At 41.5% G+C, this 20,463-nt stretch overlaps 1 protein-coding gene across 10 annotated transcripts in view; it reads right to left on the bottom strand.

Annotated features, from left to right (window-relative positions):
• NT5C2 (5'-nucleotidase, cytosolic II) overlaps positions 1-20,463 on the bottom strand; it is a 68,144-nt gene that overhangs the window by 38,872 nt on the left and 8,809 nt on the right. For 3 of the 10 annotated variants that reach the window (XM_086900505.1, XM_086900506.1, XM_086900499.1), the window contains one exon: positions 2,896-3,016. In XM_086900505.1, the coding sequence (XP_086756631.1) occupies positions 2,896-2,996 (101 nt within the window). In that variant the 5' untranslated portion in view covers positions 2,997-3,016. The other 7 variants (XM_086900501.1, XM_086900500.1, XM_086900507.1 and 4 more) reach the window with 6 other exon arrangements.

Genomic DNA, 20,463 nt, shown 5'->3' with positions numbered 1-20,463 from the left:
AAGAATGACCACTGTAAACTACGACTATTAGAGTGGCATCTTCAGAGGTAATTTTTTAGAAGTTTTTTTAAAGTTTCATGGCCACAAGAACATTTATATATTTTTTTCAAAGTAAACTATTTTGCTTTTGGAAGCTTTTCCCATTATTTAATCTGAATTCATTTACAATTCAAGCGTATCAAATCTGGTGTACTTCATGAGAACAAGAATGCTAAATTGATTGGTCTAGGTATCTCCACTGGTATTTAAGTAAGCATGAAGTAAACAAACAGCAAAACAAGTTTTTTTAAATTTCGCTCTTCAGAAAACTAAGCACTCCTAGCATAATTTAGAAAATCTGCTGAATGACTTTGAGCTCAACTAGGCTTTCAACATAGCTAACAAAAGTTAGCCCCACTTATGCTCATCTGTAAATGTGGTGTAGCTGCCAAGCTCCTCCAGCCTTTCAGATTAGTCCCATAAAATAACTTTGACCAGCTTTAAGGTAACAAAAATGTAGTAGGTTAAATTCAATGTTCTTATTGGTTTTGCTTCTAAGTCACTTTAGATTAATGTTTTCAAGGATTTTTCCTTTAGCTGCTGGAGTAATAAAAAAAGAGACAGAAAAAAAAAGACTAAAAGAAAAAGAGAAGAAAAAGAAGAAAAAGAAAATAGTCTTGACAATGACACCTTGTATTTTCTATTTCTCTTTTTCATAAAATTTTCAGTGCTTCAGCAATATCCAAGAGTCAGAGCATACCTGGACCTTAGTGAAATACATTTACATCCTACAACTCATGGCTGTGACCAGCACACATATTCTGCATCTGAAGCATTAATAAAACACTAAAGGATATAATATCAAACACCAAGGGGAAATAACTTTAGTCATACTCTATCATGTTAAGTTTGCACTTTTTTAAGTAACATCACATCTGTTAACACTACGACCATGAAAAGTACCAGAAATAGAAATCTGACAACACTGCCTCTGGAATGATGTTGTTTCAGATTCTCACAATACTGGATTATCAAAATAACTCCCATGAAACTGGTATACCAAAGCCATTAATAGCACAGATTTATACTACAGTCTTGGCATCAGGTTCTCTCATTCTCTACCATTCCCTCCCTCTCCCTCTCTCTTTGAAAGAGGATAGCAATTCCAAAACAAAAATGTGCCTCCCCTTAATGTATTTCCAATGTTGTGCTTTCCATGAAAATCTGAGATGCTAGCAGCATTTCTTCTTGGTATGTTTTGCATAAGACATTTCTAGCTGCTAAAAACAGGTACCTAAACTTTACCACAGACTAATTTTGGGTTACCAGATCCCAGCTCCTAGTGGGAAGCCCTCCTTTACATGACTGAATTCCCATCTTCCATAAGGAAATTATTTCTGAAAGTAAGGGTTTCATACACAAGTAAGAGTAAACATAATGAGGGCTTGAATGTATGAGCTCTTAAAGACAAGCACGGCTTCCTTTGGATCCTCTACAACATTTAGCAAACTGTCAGCTCTTAACAAATGTTAAGGAAATACTTGGAAAAAAATATAAGCATTATTCTGACTTGATTTCCATCAATCTGAATCAGGAGTAACACAGCTGAAGTTTTAAATGAATTTATGACACAAAGGTAAACCTGTCAATGACTGCAACAAGGTGAAGAGTTTTTGACAGGGAATGGCATAAAATCCCTCTCTTCTTACATGCTATATATAGTTACATTCATTAAATGCTTCCATATCTGACAAACCAGCTGACAGAGAGATTCAAATAATGCCACCACTTAAGATACGTTGTTCAAACATATTCCTTGGAACTTGGAAGGCTTTGGAAACACATCACAGGATCCATTACTTAGCCTTGGACACTGCAACTTGCACAACCTGGCCAATCATATGATGCACTAAGGCGTTTTTCTCAAATTAGATTCCATTTGGAGAATCAAAAGATATCTAACACTTCCAAAACACTTCCCCAGAAATACCACCAATGTGAATCACAAATGCAACGTGGCATTTATGCATGAGGTTGAGAAACTTGACTTCTTTTTCTGTTTCTACATCAGACATACATTTCCCCTTCTGCTGAATATCCTCTGATCATCACACTGTATGACTTCTCAAAATAACCTAGCTAAACTTTGGAGATACACCTCCCACAAACAGAATACTGACAATTACTAGATGCTGTAGTTTTTAACTCTGTAGCAGACCAGACATCTGATAAGGATACAGACTTCATCCGTCTTTTATGCTCTGTGCTTGGAACCTTGAGAAATTTTTGGCTCAACCACACCTCCAATGTGATCTTGTAAAAACAACCTGGTGCCTGCACTTTGATTCCCAAACTATAAACTAAGAGTCATAACATTCCTTTTATTTTGAACTCTCTCTCCTTTACTTACTGTACTTGTTTTCCAGCAAAGATGGTTTTAGGTACACCTAACAGCAAAAAGGTTGGGCTCTTGCCTAGTGTTCCTGCACGCTCCTGTGGTCACACAGTTAATCACACTAGGTGTAATTCTCAAACAATTTCTGACCCCATTTGATTTCCTCCTTATTCATATTTGTGCATTCCAGTGTCCAAGGCTCTGCACTGTCCAAGTGTGCACTGCAATAATTATCATAAAACCTCTGCCTCTGAATATTTATGAAAGCTTCTATCCAAAATCTGACTTTGACTAATCTTTTGACTGAAATAAGAAGCACATCCTCATTCAGTCCAGTACACGTATCTCAACTCAGCTGTTTGCAAACTCCTATAGGCCAATACTGTGCTGTCTTCTAAGCTCTCTTCTACCAGCACTTCTATGAGGAAGGTAAGAACAACCTTCCTGTTCTACTAACAAGCAAAAAAAACCCAAGAAATGTGAGGTTTATGTTTAGTTTTGGAGCTTCACGGATGACCTACCGGTGATAGGCTTCCCGGCGGTACTTTTTCAGAGCATGTCCATCCATGTTTGCAGGGAGGTCTGCTGCATTCTGGAGTCGGTCGCTCCATGAGGTTGTCATCTTCAACTTCTTACTTATTTCTGAAAGAGACAGAGAAGAAAAGCTTGCTTGAGTTCAAGGTTTGTTTTGCCAGAAAGCTGTCTGTTTCCTGGTACGAAGGAACTCCTGTGCCATTCAGGAAGTCTTGCGAAGTACCCAGTGGAATGACCTGAGTGTGCAGGTCAAGTTAGATGCTGCTCTTTGAGATATTAAAAAAGAGAGCTGGGAAGGCTGTTCTACATGGCTGCTAAGATATTCCTATCCACTGTGGTGAAAACGCATTTACAAACAGAGACCTTGTTTTCATTGCTGAAAAGGTATTTTTGATGCTAGAGTTACCAATATGCATTAGCTGTAGGTGATAGAAAACCCTTAATACATGAGATAAATTCAGCAGTGTAAACCGTACAAGCCCCGCTGGGACTGACCTTGCCACTTTTACCACAAAGTGAAAACAAAGAGCCTTGTCCCTGGCAATTTGATCTCTAAGCAAAGACAAAACTTCAAACTGATGCTAAATTAGCAGAAACAATTGGAAGGAAAGTAGAAAGATGATCCTCTGTCCTCTGCAGGTCAGACACATTCAGGCAGAGCAAGAATACACTGCAAACCTGTAACATGAGCGATGCAAATATTCACCAGCAGATCTTCACTAACATGAGCACCCCTTCTCAAGTGCTGGCTGTCACAACCAAACTACAGTCAGTCCTTCTCAGCAGGAGGGCCCTGCTGTGAGGAAAGAGGGGCACCTTTCCCAATTTTGTTATTAGCACACTGGGGCAATCCTGCTCTCCTGCTCCTCCAGCCAGACACTGGATTCCTGCATTCCCTGGCACCAGGTGGGGTTACGAAGCAGCCCCATGGTGGGTCAGTTCAGCTCACCAGTCCAAGTCCTCACCTATCAAAACCAACTGACCAAAGGTGAGGAAAGGCTGAGTAATCCCCATTGGTCAGCTGAGCCCAGCTTAACCTGCCACAAGGCTGTCATTAGAGCTGGTGTGGAGAACAGGGTGGGAGACACAACCCACAGTGGTACCAAATTAGGTATTACATGAAACCACATTCTTGTGTAACCCAAACAACTGCTGGACTGCAGGCCTTGGCTTGCTGGTTCTTCTTAAAGGAAACAAAATCACTCACAAACTACATGAGTAATGATACATCAAATACATCTGGACACCTCTAAAATATGACTGCATTCATTTCACAAAAGGGAATTTAATGATTCCAGCAAAGTAGAGAGCAGAGCAAGTGTTCAAACCAGCTCTAGAAGTCACAGCGCTCTCGGTGTCACACGCATGCTCCTCAAGGAAATCTGTATAATTTTTTCATTTTAAATTCTATTAAAGAGCAACGGTTTCAATTGTCACAGCATTTCCTAGTATATTTACCTACTAGCTGCTGGTCATAAACATCAAACAGAGAGCAGTTTGTCTGTAAAAAAGCATTCCTCCTCCTCCAGCATTCTCTGCTTGTCTCCCAGTTACTATAACCAAGGTTTACAAATGCATCTTCTGCCACATCCTAAAGGTCACCAAATTCAGGCCCTGGCAGGCAGCCCAAGAGTCCACATGCCATTGCTGAGAGCTCTCCCCCTGAATTCCCTGCAACACACCCAGGAGAGGAGGTCACCACCGCGAGAGGGTGACGGACCATTCCAGCCAGCCACAACTTCCACAACAGGGCATGCAGGGAGAATCAGCTTCCAAAATAGCCCCAGCCACAGCCACCAAGGGCTTTACAAGTAATTACCAGCTATCTATTTAAGCTGCGCCCAAAGGCAGACAGAAGGCAGCACAGGACACAGAACTCAACGCCCCTCAAGCACCGACCTGTTCTCATTTCACTTGGAAGGCAGGGCACTGCCTGCAGCAAGGCTCCTCAGGGACAGCAAGGGCTGCTCAGGAGAAGAGCAGTGTCCCTGCAAGGGTCACAGGCTCAGCCAAGACATGCAGCAGAGGAAGTGATCTGGGTAAGACCCCAAGACTGCAAACTACAGAAAGGGCTTGTGCTCTCTGAGGGTCTAGAGAAAAGCATCGACCCCATGGACATTCCTAGATGGTCCAGATCATCACCACCTTGGCCTATTTTAAAGCTACTAGCCTAGGGCTGATCTGAGAGACATACTCATTGAAAACCTCTAAAAGGCACACTAAACAGCTCTGAAAAAACTCTTGCATGGCTGGCCTTAGGACTCTCAGATAGCTTTGGGTCTAGGTCTTCCAAACAAGTTGAAATCCAAGCTTCCTGCTGTTTAGAAGGGGTACACGACTCTACTTACCCAGCCAGACACATAGCAAGATTCCATTTACACCCACAGACCACACCAGAGACATTGTGTTCTGCCAGCTTCTTCCCATTTCTTCTGCTTCCCATCACCACAACACCACATCAGATGCTGACACAGGTACTAAGCTAGGACTGCTTCCAGAGGCCATCCACACCAGACTGCTGACAGCATACACTGACAGTATCCTACAAAATACCCTAAAATCCAGATGGCAGAAGACTTTTAGCAGGCCACCTTTATAATATCCATTCTAAAATAAGGAATCAGTGATGCAGTTTGAGCTTCTATGTGATGAAACCCTCCTCTACAGTACAAGAAACCAGACAGCATCATTTTGTGTGTGTTGGGATTCAAAAAGCTGAGACTTGAGGAAAGCACAAAAATCTGAGTTTCCATAATTAAGCAAAGAAGGCCTGAATTATTTTAATAATCCAGCTATATTTTGCTGTAGGTGCAATCAACAGAGTTCGCAGGCAGGACAAGGTTTGTAGACAGAGGCAGTATCTTTCATTAGAGCAAATGGTACGGCTGGAAAAAATTGACAAGCTCTTAGGTACACAAGCTTGCATGAGTTTTCAAATTCTAAAGGTTGCTCTAATGAAAAATATTACCTCTACCTTCAGGCTTTGCCCTGATTTATTAAAGTATTTCTTCTAATTCTAATTTCTTCAGCATTAAGTAGCAAAAAATTATGCTAAAGGTTTATATTATACATACTTAAAGGCAGGCTTACAGTTTAGCAGGCTCCACTGACACTGTGACAACAGCTTGCTGCCCTGAAACAAAACAGCATCAACTGACAAAATATACTGCGAGTAAACTTCACTACCCGAAAGTCTTACTCATGCAAAAAGCCTCACAGACTTCATTGAAATTATTCTGTGCTTCAAAAAATGTGATAAAAATTATAAAAATCAGCCCACTTGCATGGGTAAGAAACCTGGGACCTGGTCCCTGAATATAAATTCCCTCTTCCAAATAGAGGGAGAACATAAAGAAGGACAGAATCACTCCACACACTTGTAAGCCACTGGAATAAACATCTAAGAGAGCAGGCAGACAGCCGAGCAGGATTCTCAACTCCAAGCAACTGAAATATGATGCATCTTCCTTTAGTTACAAATCTATTTTTGAAATCAATAATCTGTAAATAGCTTCACATAAAAATAGAAATCTTTACATAGATAAAGCATGTCAGAACACATCCCCATAATTTATTGCAAACATGCTCCTTGCTTGTGCTGTCTTAATTAAGCATCTGATAGCATTTATGGTACAGGATTCCTTTTGAAAAGGTATTTCAATCTCAGTTGCAAAGCTTTGATACAGAGTTGCTGCCCAGAACATATGCTTTGGCCCAAAAGAACGTGAAGTTTTTAGCACATATTTTGAATTAAGTCCATTTGTCAGATTTTAGATGATTCAAAGCATTATCCATAGTGTATTTTTTTCAAATAGTCATATAAATTAAATACAATGTTCCAAAGCATTTCCCTTCAAGTTTTACTATTACTTTTGAAATCTTTTTCAGGCAGCATATAGGTAGAAATTTCTGCACCTGACAATATCTGACACGTTCATGCTAAATGCACTGACTGCCTCTCTTTTTTTTCTGCGTTCATCTTGACACTTTGATGATGCAATGCCAAATCAGAGGCGTACACACCAAAATGCAGAGATGAACAAAACTCTGGTGACAATCCCACTATTTCCAGGATATTCTCCGAGAGCCTATACAGCCGAAAACAAAAGCATCCCTAACTAAAGCCAAGGTTGTAGCGTACTCACACTGACTCACCGTGCACTACAGCTGCCTCTTCTCACATGTTCTGCTTCAGGAATCATTAATACCTTGGCAGCACAGCCCACACACGTACGTGCAGAGTGGAAAGCGAATAGAGAGAAAATCATCACACCCAGTGTTCGCTACTTAGGAGCTCTGTGTCTGCTCGGAGGCTGTGGGAGTACAGACGAGTCCTGTGACGCCCTTGCCAAGCCTGGAGCAGCTCCTGGCTCCCTGCTGCAGCGCTGCTCCATCTCCAAGTGCTCTGTGGGGTCTCAGCAAGGGAGGAGAGAACCACCCTAAAATCCTGGGAACTAGAAAAAGGAAAGGGAGCAGGAACAGGGTTGGCTTGTTCATGACTCCTGTCAAATTCCTGGTCTGGGTCATGACACAGCTGCACGAATAGGGCAGGGGAGGGGAAAAGCGATTTTTTCTGTAGCTTAGAGGACTGGCCATGTAAGGGTAGTTAGGAAAAGCAAGTGACTCACTTTCTAGGAGCATTCCACTCCCTCACTGAGGGCAGAAGTAGCTTGCACCTTGTTCAGGCTAGACACTTGGGACAGCGAGCACTGGAGGAGGTGAAGTCCACCCAAGTTAGCATCATACATCCTGCTCCTCTGGGATGGGCAGCGAAAAGTGGCCTGGACTGTGTCATGTGCCTCAATGGCACCTCCCGGTGCCACTGTGCGAGCAGGGGCTGGGCAGGCTCCTGGCCTCACCAGAAGTGCCATTCTCACACCTGCAATCCCAAAGCACTTCACCAGCTCCCGTTCACATAATACATTTACGGGCAGCAAAAGTGCTGTCCCCATTTTGTCAGCTAGGGATAGCAAGGCATAGAGAAGGTAATAACACAGAGCAAGTGGGAATCAAATGGAGAAGCACTAATTCCTCAGTCCCTGTGCTAAAAGTCAGTCTGCGCTCTTAGTGCTGTCAAGATGAATCACAGATACACTGCATGTTCCTAGCACAGTATACTTTTACACAAATTCAAATTTCAATACTTAGCATCAACTGGCAGACACAGAGAGGTCAGCCTGTATTTCTGCGTGACAGAAGCCACAGAGCAGCACACTTCTGATGGGCTCCAAGACAGGAATTGCATGGATGCCAAATGACACTCTGATTTTATTCTGAATTGCAGCCCTACACACTAGCTCTGTTAGTTTACATAGCTCCTTCCCTCTCCCCCACAGCCCTGGGATGACAATTCAAACTACTCTTGTCTTTTACTGCCAACACTTCTGTTAGATGGCCAAAAGCAAACTGTTTCCAAAAGGTGTTTTTAATTAGCAGTGCTTTTGGAAAATTACTATGTCTATGACTTGAGATATAAGCAATGATGCTTGTAAATTATCTAAACCAGAAAACAGACTTTTTTTTCTCCTTGTGCCTAAAATTAAGTTCTTCACTTGAAGATCTTCCACTTCTGTGTGGTTGCCTATCTGACAGTAAGGCTTCATGTTCATTATGGCAGGACAGGCAAAACACATCTTTCATATTAGAATATTAAATTACTTCCAAGAGACACTTCAAAGCGTACTCTCACCTCAGGCTAATTGAGGTTGGCTTTAAGCAGGATAATTCTGTATGCTGATTACAAGGTATTAAAGAGGTAGAGAGCTGCTGTTAAGAACCTGTTAAGGTTAACCACAGACACATAGTGAGCTTACAGGTGTCACCTGTGGTATCCAAAGATCCACTGGACTACATTAAATTGATAACACTCTCCTTGCTCCATGGATTATACTGAACTTCCTAACTCCAAGCCTACAATCTCTGACACTGGCTCTGACTCCTCCTACAGGAAGGAGGTAGCAGTTACTCTCAGACACCATCACAGTGCTTACATCATGATGATGCTTTTTCAAGAGGGTGCTTCCACTGGAATTGGTAAAGCATTCCCAGTCATAGGTTCCTTTAACCATGGTCTGACTGATAGACAATGGTAACTCATGGGCTATTTCTGAATGGATAAGACATAAGAAAGGAGAATTCTACTCATCCCATTTATTATAGGATTTGATCTAATTTCAGGCTGAATTTTATCTCTGTTTTAAAGCCAGACGCTAAAGTAATGTCTGTTTATCAAATAGATTGTAAAACATATTTATCAAAACCCTCTTATTTTACATGGATTTTTAAATCAGAATATTTCTATTGACAACCATACCCACAGAGTGGCTATGCAGTTCCTAGAGCTCCAGCAATACTCCAGGACCCAAATACATTAGACACACTAAAACCCAGAAATACATTAATTTGAAGTTTCTTCTCATGTCCATCCAGCTCTATCCAGAGAGTTATGTTCTTTCAGGAATTCCAGGCAGCACTAGTTCATTAAAATATTTTAAGTATTATTTAATTATCATCAATGTTATGGATGGTTAGAATAGAATTTGGAAAACTAAATCCACAGTGCAACTCTGAGGAGCAAACCTCAAATCTGACCCTTTCTGAGTACCATGAGACCATCCATTCTCCTCATCTAGCTGCAAATGAGTTTAATGCCTTGAAACAGGAGCTCCATTCTCCGGTGAGCTAATAAGAGTATTTTCTACATTCCATATAGCTCATGCTTCTCACTATCTCTTCCAGAACTACCATTTTAGTTGTTTCCAATTTCCAAGCAGTTTGTTAGGGGTAATGGTATTTCTTCACTTCTCTAACTAGTGTGCCCCATTCTCCAGCACTAGAAAATAAAGGAGAAGGACCATACTTAAGGAATGTGAGACTTGATCCAGAAGCATAAGAGCTATGCCACAGAGAAGAATTAACAAACATGAGCTCTCAAAGAAATGCTGCAGCTGCAGGTCAAATATGACCCTTGGATATACAAGACTACCAAGCAGGACTCCATGTCTCTGTCACTGACACAAACTCTGCTGGAAAACTGTCTTCAGCCAGCTGTCCCCATTCAGAATGACACTGATTATACTGAGGAAGGAATAAAGCTCTGAGAGAAAGGCTGGAATGCAAGGCTGACAGTGCACAGAGAGTAGCTCTGCAGGTGATTTGAAAATGGTCTAGAAGCATTTGCACACAGGCAAGCAGCCTGACTGTGGAGGGCTCTCAGTCTAGCAATGACAGAACAAGACCCCGTAACTGGAAGTTAAATAAATCAACCAACACAAAGATATTAACAGAGAGGAGAGTTAGCTATGAAACAACAAATTTCTGAAATACTTTTTCCATCATAAGAGGGCTCTAAATGAAGTGTCTGGGAGTTTCAATCAGCTTCTTTTTTCACAGAATCAAGAATTAATGCAGGAAAGTCCAACGGTCTGAGCTATACAGCAGGTCAGTCAAACAGAGCATCATGCCTCAGGAGACTCCTCACCTTACACCCCAATGCCTCAGCAGAAAAAACAATGCTCTTCTGAGCCAACACCAATATAAACCATGCACCCTGATGGCCCTGGGAAATTCTTTTCCTTGGGAAAAGGCCTTCAGCAGCCTACAGCAACCTCTGCCACGGAGGTTCCCAAACTGCTGTCCAACTGAGCACCTGCCAAAGGCAAGCATGGACCTGGCTATGAAGATGTTTTCACTGCCTTTTGCTCTAGCTGCCCAGAGTCTTGGAAGATTAAAAACTAGAGATGAATTTGATCCCTTTGCTGTAATAGAGCTCACCCAACAGAAATTATTTCTAGTATATTTAAAATATTTATCCGACATCCCATATATTTACTTTAGCTGAAAAAACTTTGATGCCAAAGTTTACTGCCCAATTTTTCAGCTAAAGTAAATATACCACATATATTCCACCACAACAGGAATTCAATGTTTGAATGATACCTGAAAATACTATCTTTGCTGCACAGATGAAGCCTGACAGTGTGCTAGCCAAGCTGTAGGTTAACATAGATTACAAAAGGCAGAGATGTCAGCATGGAAGTACACACACTGAGTTCTGCAAATCAGAAAGGGAAGTCAAGATGAATTTTTTTATTCCGGCTTTTTTTTTTTTTTTTTTTCATCAGAACAATGTGCTGGCAAAAATAGACAAATGTAATTTCTGGTATTCAGCAGAGTCTTTGCTCCCCATTCTCAAAGGAAACTGCAGGCTTCTCTTCCCTTCTTCCCTTGTCACCCCTAAGCAGCACCACTGATGTTCAGCCTGTTCAAGGGTCTGTTCCCAGCTCAGGACAGCTGAACACCGTGTGAGTCACAGCTCCCAAAGGGAAGGACAAGATGAGACATGTCGTCCCCAGAGAGAGAACTGGGAAGCCATCCTGCCACATACCAATTTCAAACCGAGGAGTAGCTGCCACTCTAACCTGCTATTAAGGATTATACAACAGTAGCTCTTTTGGCAGCAGATGGGAGCGTTTCAAAACAATGATGCTTTTCATTAGATTCCACTGTGTTTCGGGAAGCAAACACAGACATAACAGGCCTTTCCAGAAAGCATGGTAGCAAACTGACAAAGTACTTGAGATGCACAGCTGGGTTCAGTGGCACAGTCATTCTGAGAGCATGCAACCAGGACACCTTGGGTAATGCAAACAGCCAAAAGTTCACTTCATCTTCTGAGCACAAGGCTGAGGGAGGACATTTTTATTGTCTTTCCTTACTGACTGAGCTTACTGGTAAAAAAAACCTTGTCTCTAAAGATCACATCCCTGCTTCATTAAAATTTTATGGGAAAAGCAAAGATACTGAAACATCATTCTAGCTTTTTCCTGGTCTTTAAAAAGAAGAAGAAGGATGATTTTTTTAGAGACACTTGAACCCTCTTCCATGCAGGATGGGCCCTCTGTACACATTTATGGGCTACACAAACAGATGTGACAGCAGAATCAGCATCTGAACCATCTCTGCAGGCTGGAAATATGAACTGACATCTCCCTCCAGCCTCGACAGAAAGCATTCCCTCCTCAGCCCCAGTGAGCAGAGCCAACTGGCTGCTCAGCCTGAGTCCCAGGGCTCTAGACACAACACTCGCCAAGGGATATGCTGCTGAGTAAAGAACTGGGGAACACTGGCTCCTCCTTCATTAAAAAAGGGGATTGAAAATAAACACTGAGATCAACAGCTGAAAACAATCCAATAATTCTGAGAACTGCTCTGTGAAAAGTGAGAACTTTCTTTCCCTGCTAAAAGTTTTCTTTTCCATCTCATTCCTTTCTCCTCCCAGCTTCTTTAAGGAAAAAGCTGACCAAATGCTTATATACTTATCTGGTCTCTCTTCTTTTTGCAAACTTACCCAACAACAAAAGATAGATCTTTGACAAATAAACCCATCTTTCAAAAAACCAGATGACTGTGGAATTATGCCAGACATAGAATATTACCCAGCAAAGCCAGGGACTTCATACACAAAACTCAGCCAATTTTCAACTTGCTATTTGTTCACAAAACCCAAACCAAAATAATGAAACTTCTCAACTGTAAAGGGCACAGTGAAAATAAATACAGACATAATTTAAGGAGGACCCTGATTCTCTGCTATCCTAACATATAGCGCTCCAGACACATAGTAGCCTAATACAGACATACACACATACCCAAAACCTACCCTGCACTCTGCTCTCAGCAGGCAGCAGCTCCCTGCCAACGGGAAACAAACCACAGACCTACCAACAGAGCAAGCACAAAGATGGAAAATCGGGGAACATGAAGACTGTACGTGTTTTGAAGCACTCTTACTGTGTGAAGTTCTTCCTCACCCACCCACCCCCACCAAAAGAAGAACAATTCATTACTTTTCTGACCTGTTTTTTTAATCAGAGGAAAAGATAGTAATTATAGTCTGCCTGATTACAAATGAAATTACAAATCTATCCTAAGGGCACAATACTGTCCCCACCTAGATGTTATCAGCTCCCAAATCTCATTTAATCTTGACAGATGTGCAGTACCAAGGCATCACTACAGGAAACTCTACAAGTAAATTAATTTTATGAATAGTTTCTTCCCAGTATATGCAACCTCTTCCAAAAGACTTCTAATTTGTACAGCTTTTGTTAGGCATCCTATGTGACTAAATTCATCAGTAAAATAACTGAACATTTATAATGACTGAGCTCTTGCTAGGTTTCTGGCTTCTCTTTGATAACCTAACTGACTCAGCTTTATCAAGTGATTCCAAAGACCTACATTAAACCGTTTCCCAACTGAATCTACTTCTTTTCTTTGGAAACTTCTTACTATCTGTGCAAACAAAACACTAACCACTAAGTTAATTTGGGGAAACAGTCACCTTTCCATAGGCCATTCATTTCCCTAGGTTTTAACATTAAATCAATCCTGCTGACACAGGAGACTGTTCCCTGGCAGGAGCAGAGGAGGACACAGAGTGTTGTCTCTGCATTTGTCTCAGCATAAGCAGTTCTCAGAAGCAACATGATGAAGTGACAGATCTACTTCATCAGCTGCAAACTGGAAGAAACCTGCCAGCCTGAAGGGTGAGAGAGCATTAACAAACAACTAAGAAGGCATCATCAGCACATCCTGTTATACCAAGACCTGAGCTGAGAGTTCCCAACACTGAACCTTCCCTCTGGCCGGGACCTCTCTCTTCAGGGAGCCTCAAGGACTTGTGTCTTCAGGGAGATGTAGACTTGCAGGTGCATTCAACAGCGCAGTCTTGTCCTGCTGCAGATGAGCAAACAGCTTGGATCTCCTCGGTTCTGAGACACCTTTAAAAACATCTGTCCCCAGCAGAGCAATATGAAAGCCCTGATTCTCCCAGGACTTCTTTTTCAGTGTGTTACCTGACCTACTGGAGCCACAAAAAAGAAGAGCTGACCACACGCCCAGCCAGCACCAAGCCTCCTGGGCAGCCACAGAAATGCCTCCTCCTAATTGCTTTCAAATCAGCAAATGAAAATCTCCCAGCCTTGCTTTGAGGTCACAACATGGGAACACAGCTCTGTACATGTTCTAACCTTTCCAATATTTGTTCCTGACCCCACCAGCACACATTGATTTATGAGGCCTCACAGTGCGTTTTATTACTGTCTTTGTTAATATCTACTCTCTACATGTCTGTGAAGAAAAATGAGTGGTAGATGAGTAAAACACTGTTAGTTTTTCATCATCTGTTCCCTCCTGATTGCTCAAGTTTAGCAAGCAGAGTATTTTGGCCTTGGCTCATAAAACTGCCAGTGCAATATTGAAAGAGAAGTTAAAACACATGTAAAACAAGAGGTTAAGAACCTACCTAATCTCTTATCACATGGAAAAAAAAAAAAAAAAAAAAAAGGAAAGGTTAGATTGCAAATATGTTTTTAACTAACTCTTAGAAAGGCTACAGCGTTATTTTTATCAGACATGAAGAAGTCCCCAAATTATTGAAGGCTATGGATGAACACTCCACATCAGACCACAGCAAGTAAAACTCTTTCCAATTTGTATAAATTTGCTCATAAATTATCGCACACATCTGCTGATCATTCCAGGAATGTCATTTTTAACATACTTACTCTCTATAAAATCATTCTATTTCAATACCACTATAAGGACAATTCTAATAAACAAGAGAACATGTGCTAGACACATTCTGCTCAGGATGTCTGCAGTCACCAAGTGGTTAAGGGTACACAAAAACTAATGCCTTCTAGAGGCTAAATTCACATAATTAAGGGATTTAGCAGAAGATCATTTGGTATACCAGTTACTTTTGGGAATACAGTCATTTTTGGGAAGAACAAGCATTTTCAGATAGAGCATATGGGGTTTGTCTCTGCTTACCTGAGCCACTTACAGCTTTAGGCAAAACCTAACATAACTCATTTTTATCCTTTTTCCCTAGCAGAGACCTACCCAGCCCTGTCTGCTGAAGTCTTGCTTTTAATTACAGGTGGAATACAGTGGTCTGCTGAGCACTTCATCCTTCAGAAAGACATTCTGGTTCACATGTGTGTATTTTCCTTTAGGCTATGCTTTATATTCCTTTTTTTATTTTTTAACAAGGGTAAGCAATGGGGAAATGCAGCATCCTCAAACACTGAAAGACTCAAGACAGGCTGTCTTGCTGACCTGCCCTTAAACATCACTGATGCACCGACTGATACCTGCAGCACGAAGTGGAAAATGAAATTTGACTCCTGCCTCAGTTTCCAAACAGCAGAACTAACAGATGATTTACCAGTCTGTCTTGCTTCCATGCTAAATTCTTCTTTCCAGCTTCACTCAGCCACTGGTATTCAATGATGAGAAAGCTACAGGAACTGAAAAAGCAATTCCCAGGGTCAGTGTCAAGTTAACCAATGCTCAGAACACTTGCAATTTATGGTCAACTGATCAGGTTTTTTTCTTTAGGGAATGAACTCATCCTGACCTAAAAGAACACACTGAGAGTAACACTATAAAAGTGGAACTGAACAAGCAATGAAAAAGAAACTATTATGCAGCTATTATGAGCATCTGGTCTTAAAAGCTTTCAGGGAATGCTGCATAGGGTGTCAGAAAGGACATGATTTAAGCAAGACACTTGGGACCAAATTTTACAGACCTTTCCTGTGACTTCAAAGGCCACATATATCTTTACATAGTCTTGAAATGGAATTACTTTGTAACATCCAAAAAGATCAGAGAGAAACATTTGAAATATCTTTGCCAACATGTTTAGCTATTCCTTTGGGGGGGGGGGGGGCGGAAAAAGACACCTTGGAGACAGAGAAAGCAAACAAAATTAGCATTAAAAGATTATTTATTTTTGATTGCAACTGTTCTATTTACTGACTTCCAAAATTACCTATGCTGCCTGCCCTTTGCTAGCACTTATTCTTAGATGTTATTATTGGTAATTGCCGTGTTATGATTACAAAGCTCTGGCATAAACCTCAGGACCTCTTTTGGGTTTCTGAGAGCGGAATATTCACATGCTCTTCTCTGACCTCATGTTCCTAATTATTCACTGTGCATGCCTATATGTAACTCACCACCAACTGAATCAACCCAAACCCCAGCAGATTTACTAGCTAGTCTAGAGAACTCTGGGTGCTTTATGATAAACCATCTTCATTCTTTTGAATTTACCTTCCTTTCCAGGTTACTTTACAAACTGACTACAAAGTTTCTCTCGTTATATACACCATGGCCAGACACACTGCATTTGATGCAAATGCCAAGAGGAGTCCAGTCCAAGCAGTGAAGTATGAGCTGATTCCCATCCACAGCTAACATTCTCCAGAGGAGAGAAGGAATACTGATTTCAGCAGCAAACACTGCCTGAACAAGTAAATGCTTCCTCCTGAACCCAATGGACACAGCTGGGATGCAGCTGTTCCTACCACAGCAGTGCAGGCAGCAGCTGCTGCCAGGGAAAAGGCAGCAGCTCACACAAGAGAGGGACAACCCATCCAGAAGGTCTCACAATCCAGATCTGGCCACCACAACTGCCAAAACTGGACCACCCCAGCTGGAAAATATTTTGGGGAAGTATACCTTCCTGGAAGGTTCAGTGAGAAGTTGCTTCCTGAAAATCTAGCAAGAATGTATCTTAAGAGTTTTATCTATTATGCCAAAATTAACAGGGAAAACTGCAAGGCCTGGGTCAAAGCCAGCTAATCCAAAGGCCTGCCCGTAAATACACAGTGGAAAACCACTCTACTTCAGAGCCTCCTGCAGAAATACGTACAGGAAGTCTGTGTTTTACCCCTTCCTCTGAACCAACTGTGCCAAACAAGGCTCAACGTTAATCTTGCAGTAAGCACATAAGCAAAATAGCAAGTCTTTGAAAATATCTGAAACACAGCTAGGAGCTGTGAACACTTTATAGCTAAATTAAGCTAAGTTTGGACCACATAATTACTTTAAGGAGCTTTTGTTTTCAAATAAATCACTTGTGGTGAAAAGCGCCAGAATGGCAGTTACAGCGACCACAGCCACCTTCTTTACAGGCCGGGTACAACACAAGCTGCACTAGAGTACATTGCTCCTCACATCTGTTTCGACTAACTTCACTTTGGAGCCACCTTCCAATCTCAGAAGAATCACATCTCCTTGGACCTCTCCTTCTTCTTCCATCCGCCCAGAGAAGCTCTGCCCACACGTTTTTCAGTTTCAAAACAGAAACTAACAGGTTTCAGTCCCAGCATCATTTCTACAGGTGTCTCATTACTGTGGCTCCTGCTCTCCACATCTGATGGGCTCACACCTATGCAGAACCTAAATCACTTTTTGCTGGTATGATGCACAGGGTAAGAACCCACTTGTTTTCCTCCTTGGTTATTACGAGAAGCATGTAGATGATCACAGTGAGGTCTCCAACCTCCCCGGTTTAATCAGGACGGTGTCTCTAGTGAAACCACCAAAAAAGGGCTGACTGTGCTGGTAAATCCCACAGCAGGTATTCATGCCCAGAGGATGATAAGTTAAGGTCACCAGCAAGCCACAAGTTTAACCTCTACCATGCTGTACCAGACTTGAAAAAGTGACAGGACTGAGAGTTCTGGCACACAGCCACTCACTGCTCCTATGTCTGGGGACCCAACTGTCCAGGAAATAAGAGTAAATCTGCTTTTGGCTTTATAGTATGGTGCACACACTGTTACAGATTCAGGTAATAGTGAAGATTCAACACAGACTGCCGTGGGTTTTTGAGGCTGAATTACTCAGGCTCCCTCCTCAATCTCATACTGCCGTATATAAAATGTGTTTCTCCTAATACAGCTTCATACAGGCAGGTCTCTCCAGCATCTTTTTAGCCCTGCAAACACATGAGACTTAGTAACTACATTTATGTAGGCAGGTTTAGATTATCAGCTGCTTACAGTGGCTACCTTAAAGATTGATGCAATTTTTCCCAGATGTTACTTAAGGTCTGTTTACCATACATAAAGTTCTATTTATTGTATATGCTGGATTCTCTCTGCAGTTGTGTTAAAGAAGCAGATTCATGTTATGCATGTGATCTATGTGTAGAGTGCACAGTCCCAAGTTTTAGGAACCATTCCAGTTAGTAAGTTATAATGATTAAAAAACAAAATACAGTTCATTGCTACAAGCATCATAATCATGAGACATAGTAATTTCTTTAATAGCACAAACCAGACATTTTAAAATAGGAAATATTTGGATCAATGGGTTCTTCAAAGATACTCATAAAGAATATAATTCAGCACAGAATAGCCAGCTCTTGAAGACTCAGACTGTGGCCATTTCAAATAACAATTGAAATTATATTTGTACTGCTGACACTAAATAAATAAAATTTTAAGAGTAGATGCAGTACAGACAATAAGGGAGGAATTCCCATGCACTAACTTGGAAACATCTCATTCCCAAATACATTCCCAAATATATCCCAAAGAGCCAGGCAAGGCTTCGCCTCCCAGGCACATTCTGTTCAGTTTTCTCTCCTATTATTCTCACTGCTAAAGAAGCCACAGCTGTTTCATATCAGGACACCCAGTGTTTGTGAGCCACCCCCAGGCAGGGACCTGGTGCGGAGCAGGCGCTGCCAGCTCATCCCAAGGCACATCTGTGCCCTGCTGGGTACAGCACTGCCCTCAGTTTCCCTTGGTAGATCTGGAGTGCCCTGCTCTCGCCATGGCTTTACACTGGATGACACGTGTTTCTTATCCCGAGGTGATTAGTTACTGAGGTGTTCTTTTAAAGGAGCGAAGGCACAGGCCTGTGGAACAGCCAGACAGTTCCTATGACAACTTTCCACTGCAGCCTGGCTGGAGACCATTAATCCACTTTCCCCAGGCCAAGCAGCTTCTCCGTGGTAACGCTGCTTTGTGTAGGATTGTCACCAGTGCCCAAGCAATGGCAAATTCCATGCTACTGAACCACCCAGACCCCACTGCACTCCCTAATTTAAAACTCCCGCAGAATGATGGGTTCACTGGGCGCAACTGCATGACTGCACTTGTGTCCCTTGCTCAAGATTTTCAGGGAAGAGCTGTGGTCAGCCCTTCTTCCTGCACCTCCTCACAAGTCAGTATCTACAATTCCTGCAGGATGCACAGGCCGCAAGACCCTCTTGGCTTGTCCTGGAGCACCAGACCTGCTCTGCAGCCAGCCCGTGCCATCCCCAGATAGCAGCCCACGCTGCAACCCACCCATCACTTTTTAACAAGCATTATTTTATTAAGCTGAACTACAAGTAAGTGTTATGATGTGATTAAATAAAGCTATCTGTTTTTTCAATAAGTATCATTTAAACATTGTACTCTAAGAGTTTGTTTCCATTCTACTTCCAGTGCAAAAATAATATTCTTGTATATTTTTAAAGGAAATAAAATACTCCTTTCAGTGTTGTCCAAAAAGCACAATACCACAATGTTTATCAGTAAACACCACACTAAGCTTTCTGTTTAAAAAAAAAAAAAAATTCCCCTGAAAGTTAAAAAAAGTCTAGGATAAATATTGCTAGTGATTTTAAGAAGGGTCTATTAGCTTTCTCTTCAAGTTATATTAGGAATCAAACATGACAAGGAGTGATAGTTCTAGGGGGATATTATTATCATCATCGTTATGATGATTAAAAATTGCCTACAAACTGGAAATTTGCCTGGGAAAGTTTCAGCCTGCATCTGTTTTTTGCTAGCATATATCCCAGAATCATCGTATAACACTACTGCTACCAGTGCAAATATACTAACAGGCTGTTAATTTCAAACCTCAGCTGAAAAAATCTCTCCCATTCTTACAGCTTTTCTCCCCATTTCTCTCTGCAATTGTACTTAATTCAATGGAGCATTCTAAACGCAGTTCGGTGGTGCATTTGCCATACAATTAGTTTGAATGACGCTGTACAGAGTAAAGGTTGTATTGTGCTATATAATGAAACCACATCTATGCTTGAACAAACCCCAACTGCTGTTAATCAAACCAGCAGGTTCCTGAACGATCTTTTGGACTCTGTACTAATGGAAATACATTATTTTAAATAGCAGTTCCACTCTAAAAAATGTTTAGGTTGACATGGGCTGATAGGGACAGTGACAGACTTCCTGAGCTAAGCTGATTGATTTGCATGTAAAACACTGGGGTTTTTGCTCAGTGCTGGAACTACAAATTCAGCACTTGAACCAAAGATCAAAATGCAGTTTTGCATTTTGTTTCTAGTTTTCAGTGAAACCATGCAGCACCTGGAAGGACCTAAAGTCTTCATATTTTCAGTTCAATCACTAGTGATAAATGGGTATTTGGATCAACACATTTCTGTCGGTGGCGATGTTACTCTAAACTGACAGGGAGACGTTTGTAAGTGACTACTTAGAGAGCATTTTGCGATCTTTGATGCTCAAGCAATAAATTTTACTATAAAATAAATTAGAGCTAAAAAAAATATTTTAGAACATGAGTGATTATGGCTTGGGAGGAATGTTCTCAAGACCACGCCAAGGAGGAGCCCTAGCATCCAGCTTGGCAACCTTTAGATACACTAGCAAGGGAATAAACTTGAGCGTTTCATAATCTCAGCGGTTCCAGGAATTTTCAAAACTGCCTGT

The sequence above is a fragment of the Cyanistes caeruleus genome, chromosome 8 (genome assembly GCF_971803275.1).
Source record: "Cyanistes caeruleus chromosome 8, bCyaCae1.hap1.1, whole genome shotgun sequence".
Lineage (NCBI taxonomy): Eukaryota > Metazoa > Chordata > Aves > Passeriformes > Paridae > Cyanistes > Cyanistes caeruleus.
The sequence above is the reverse complement of the archived record's forward strand: the minus strand, read 5'-3'. Positions and strand labels throughout refer to the sequence as shown.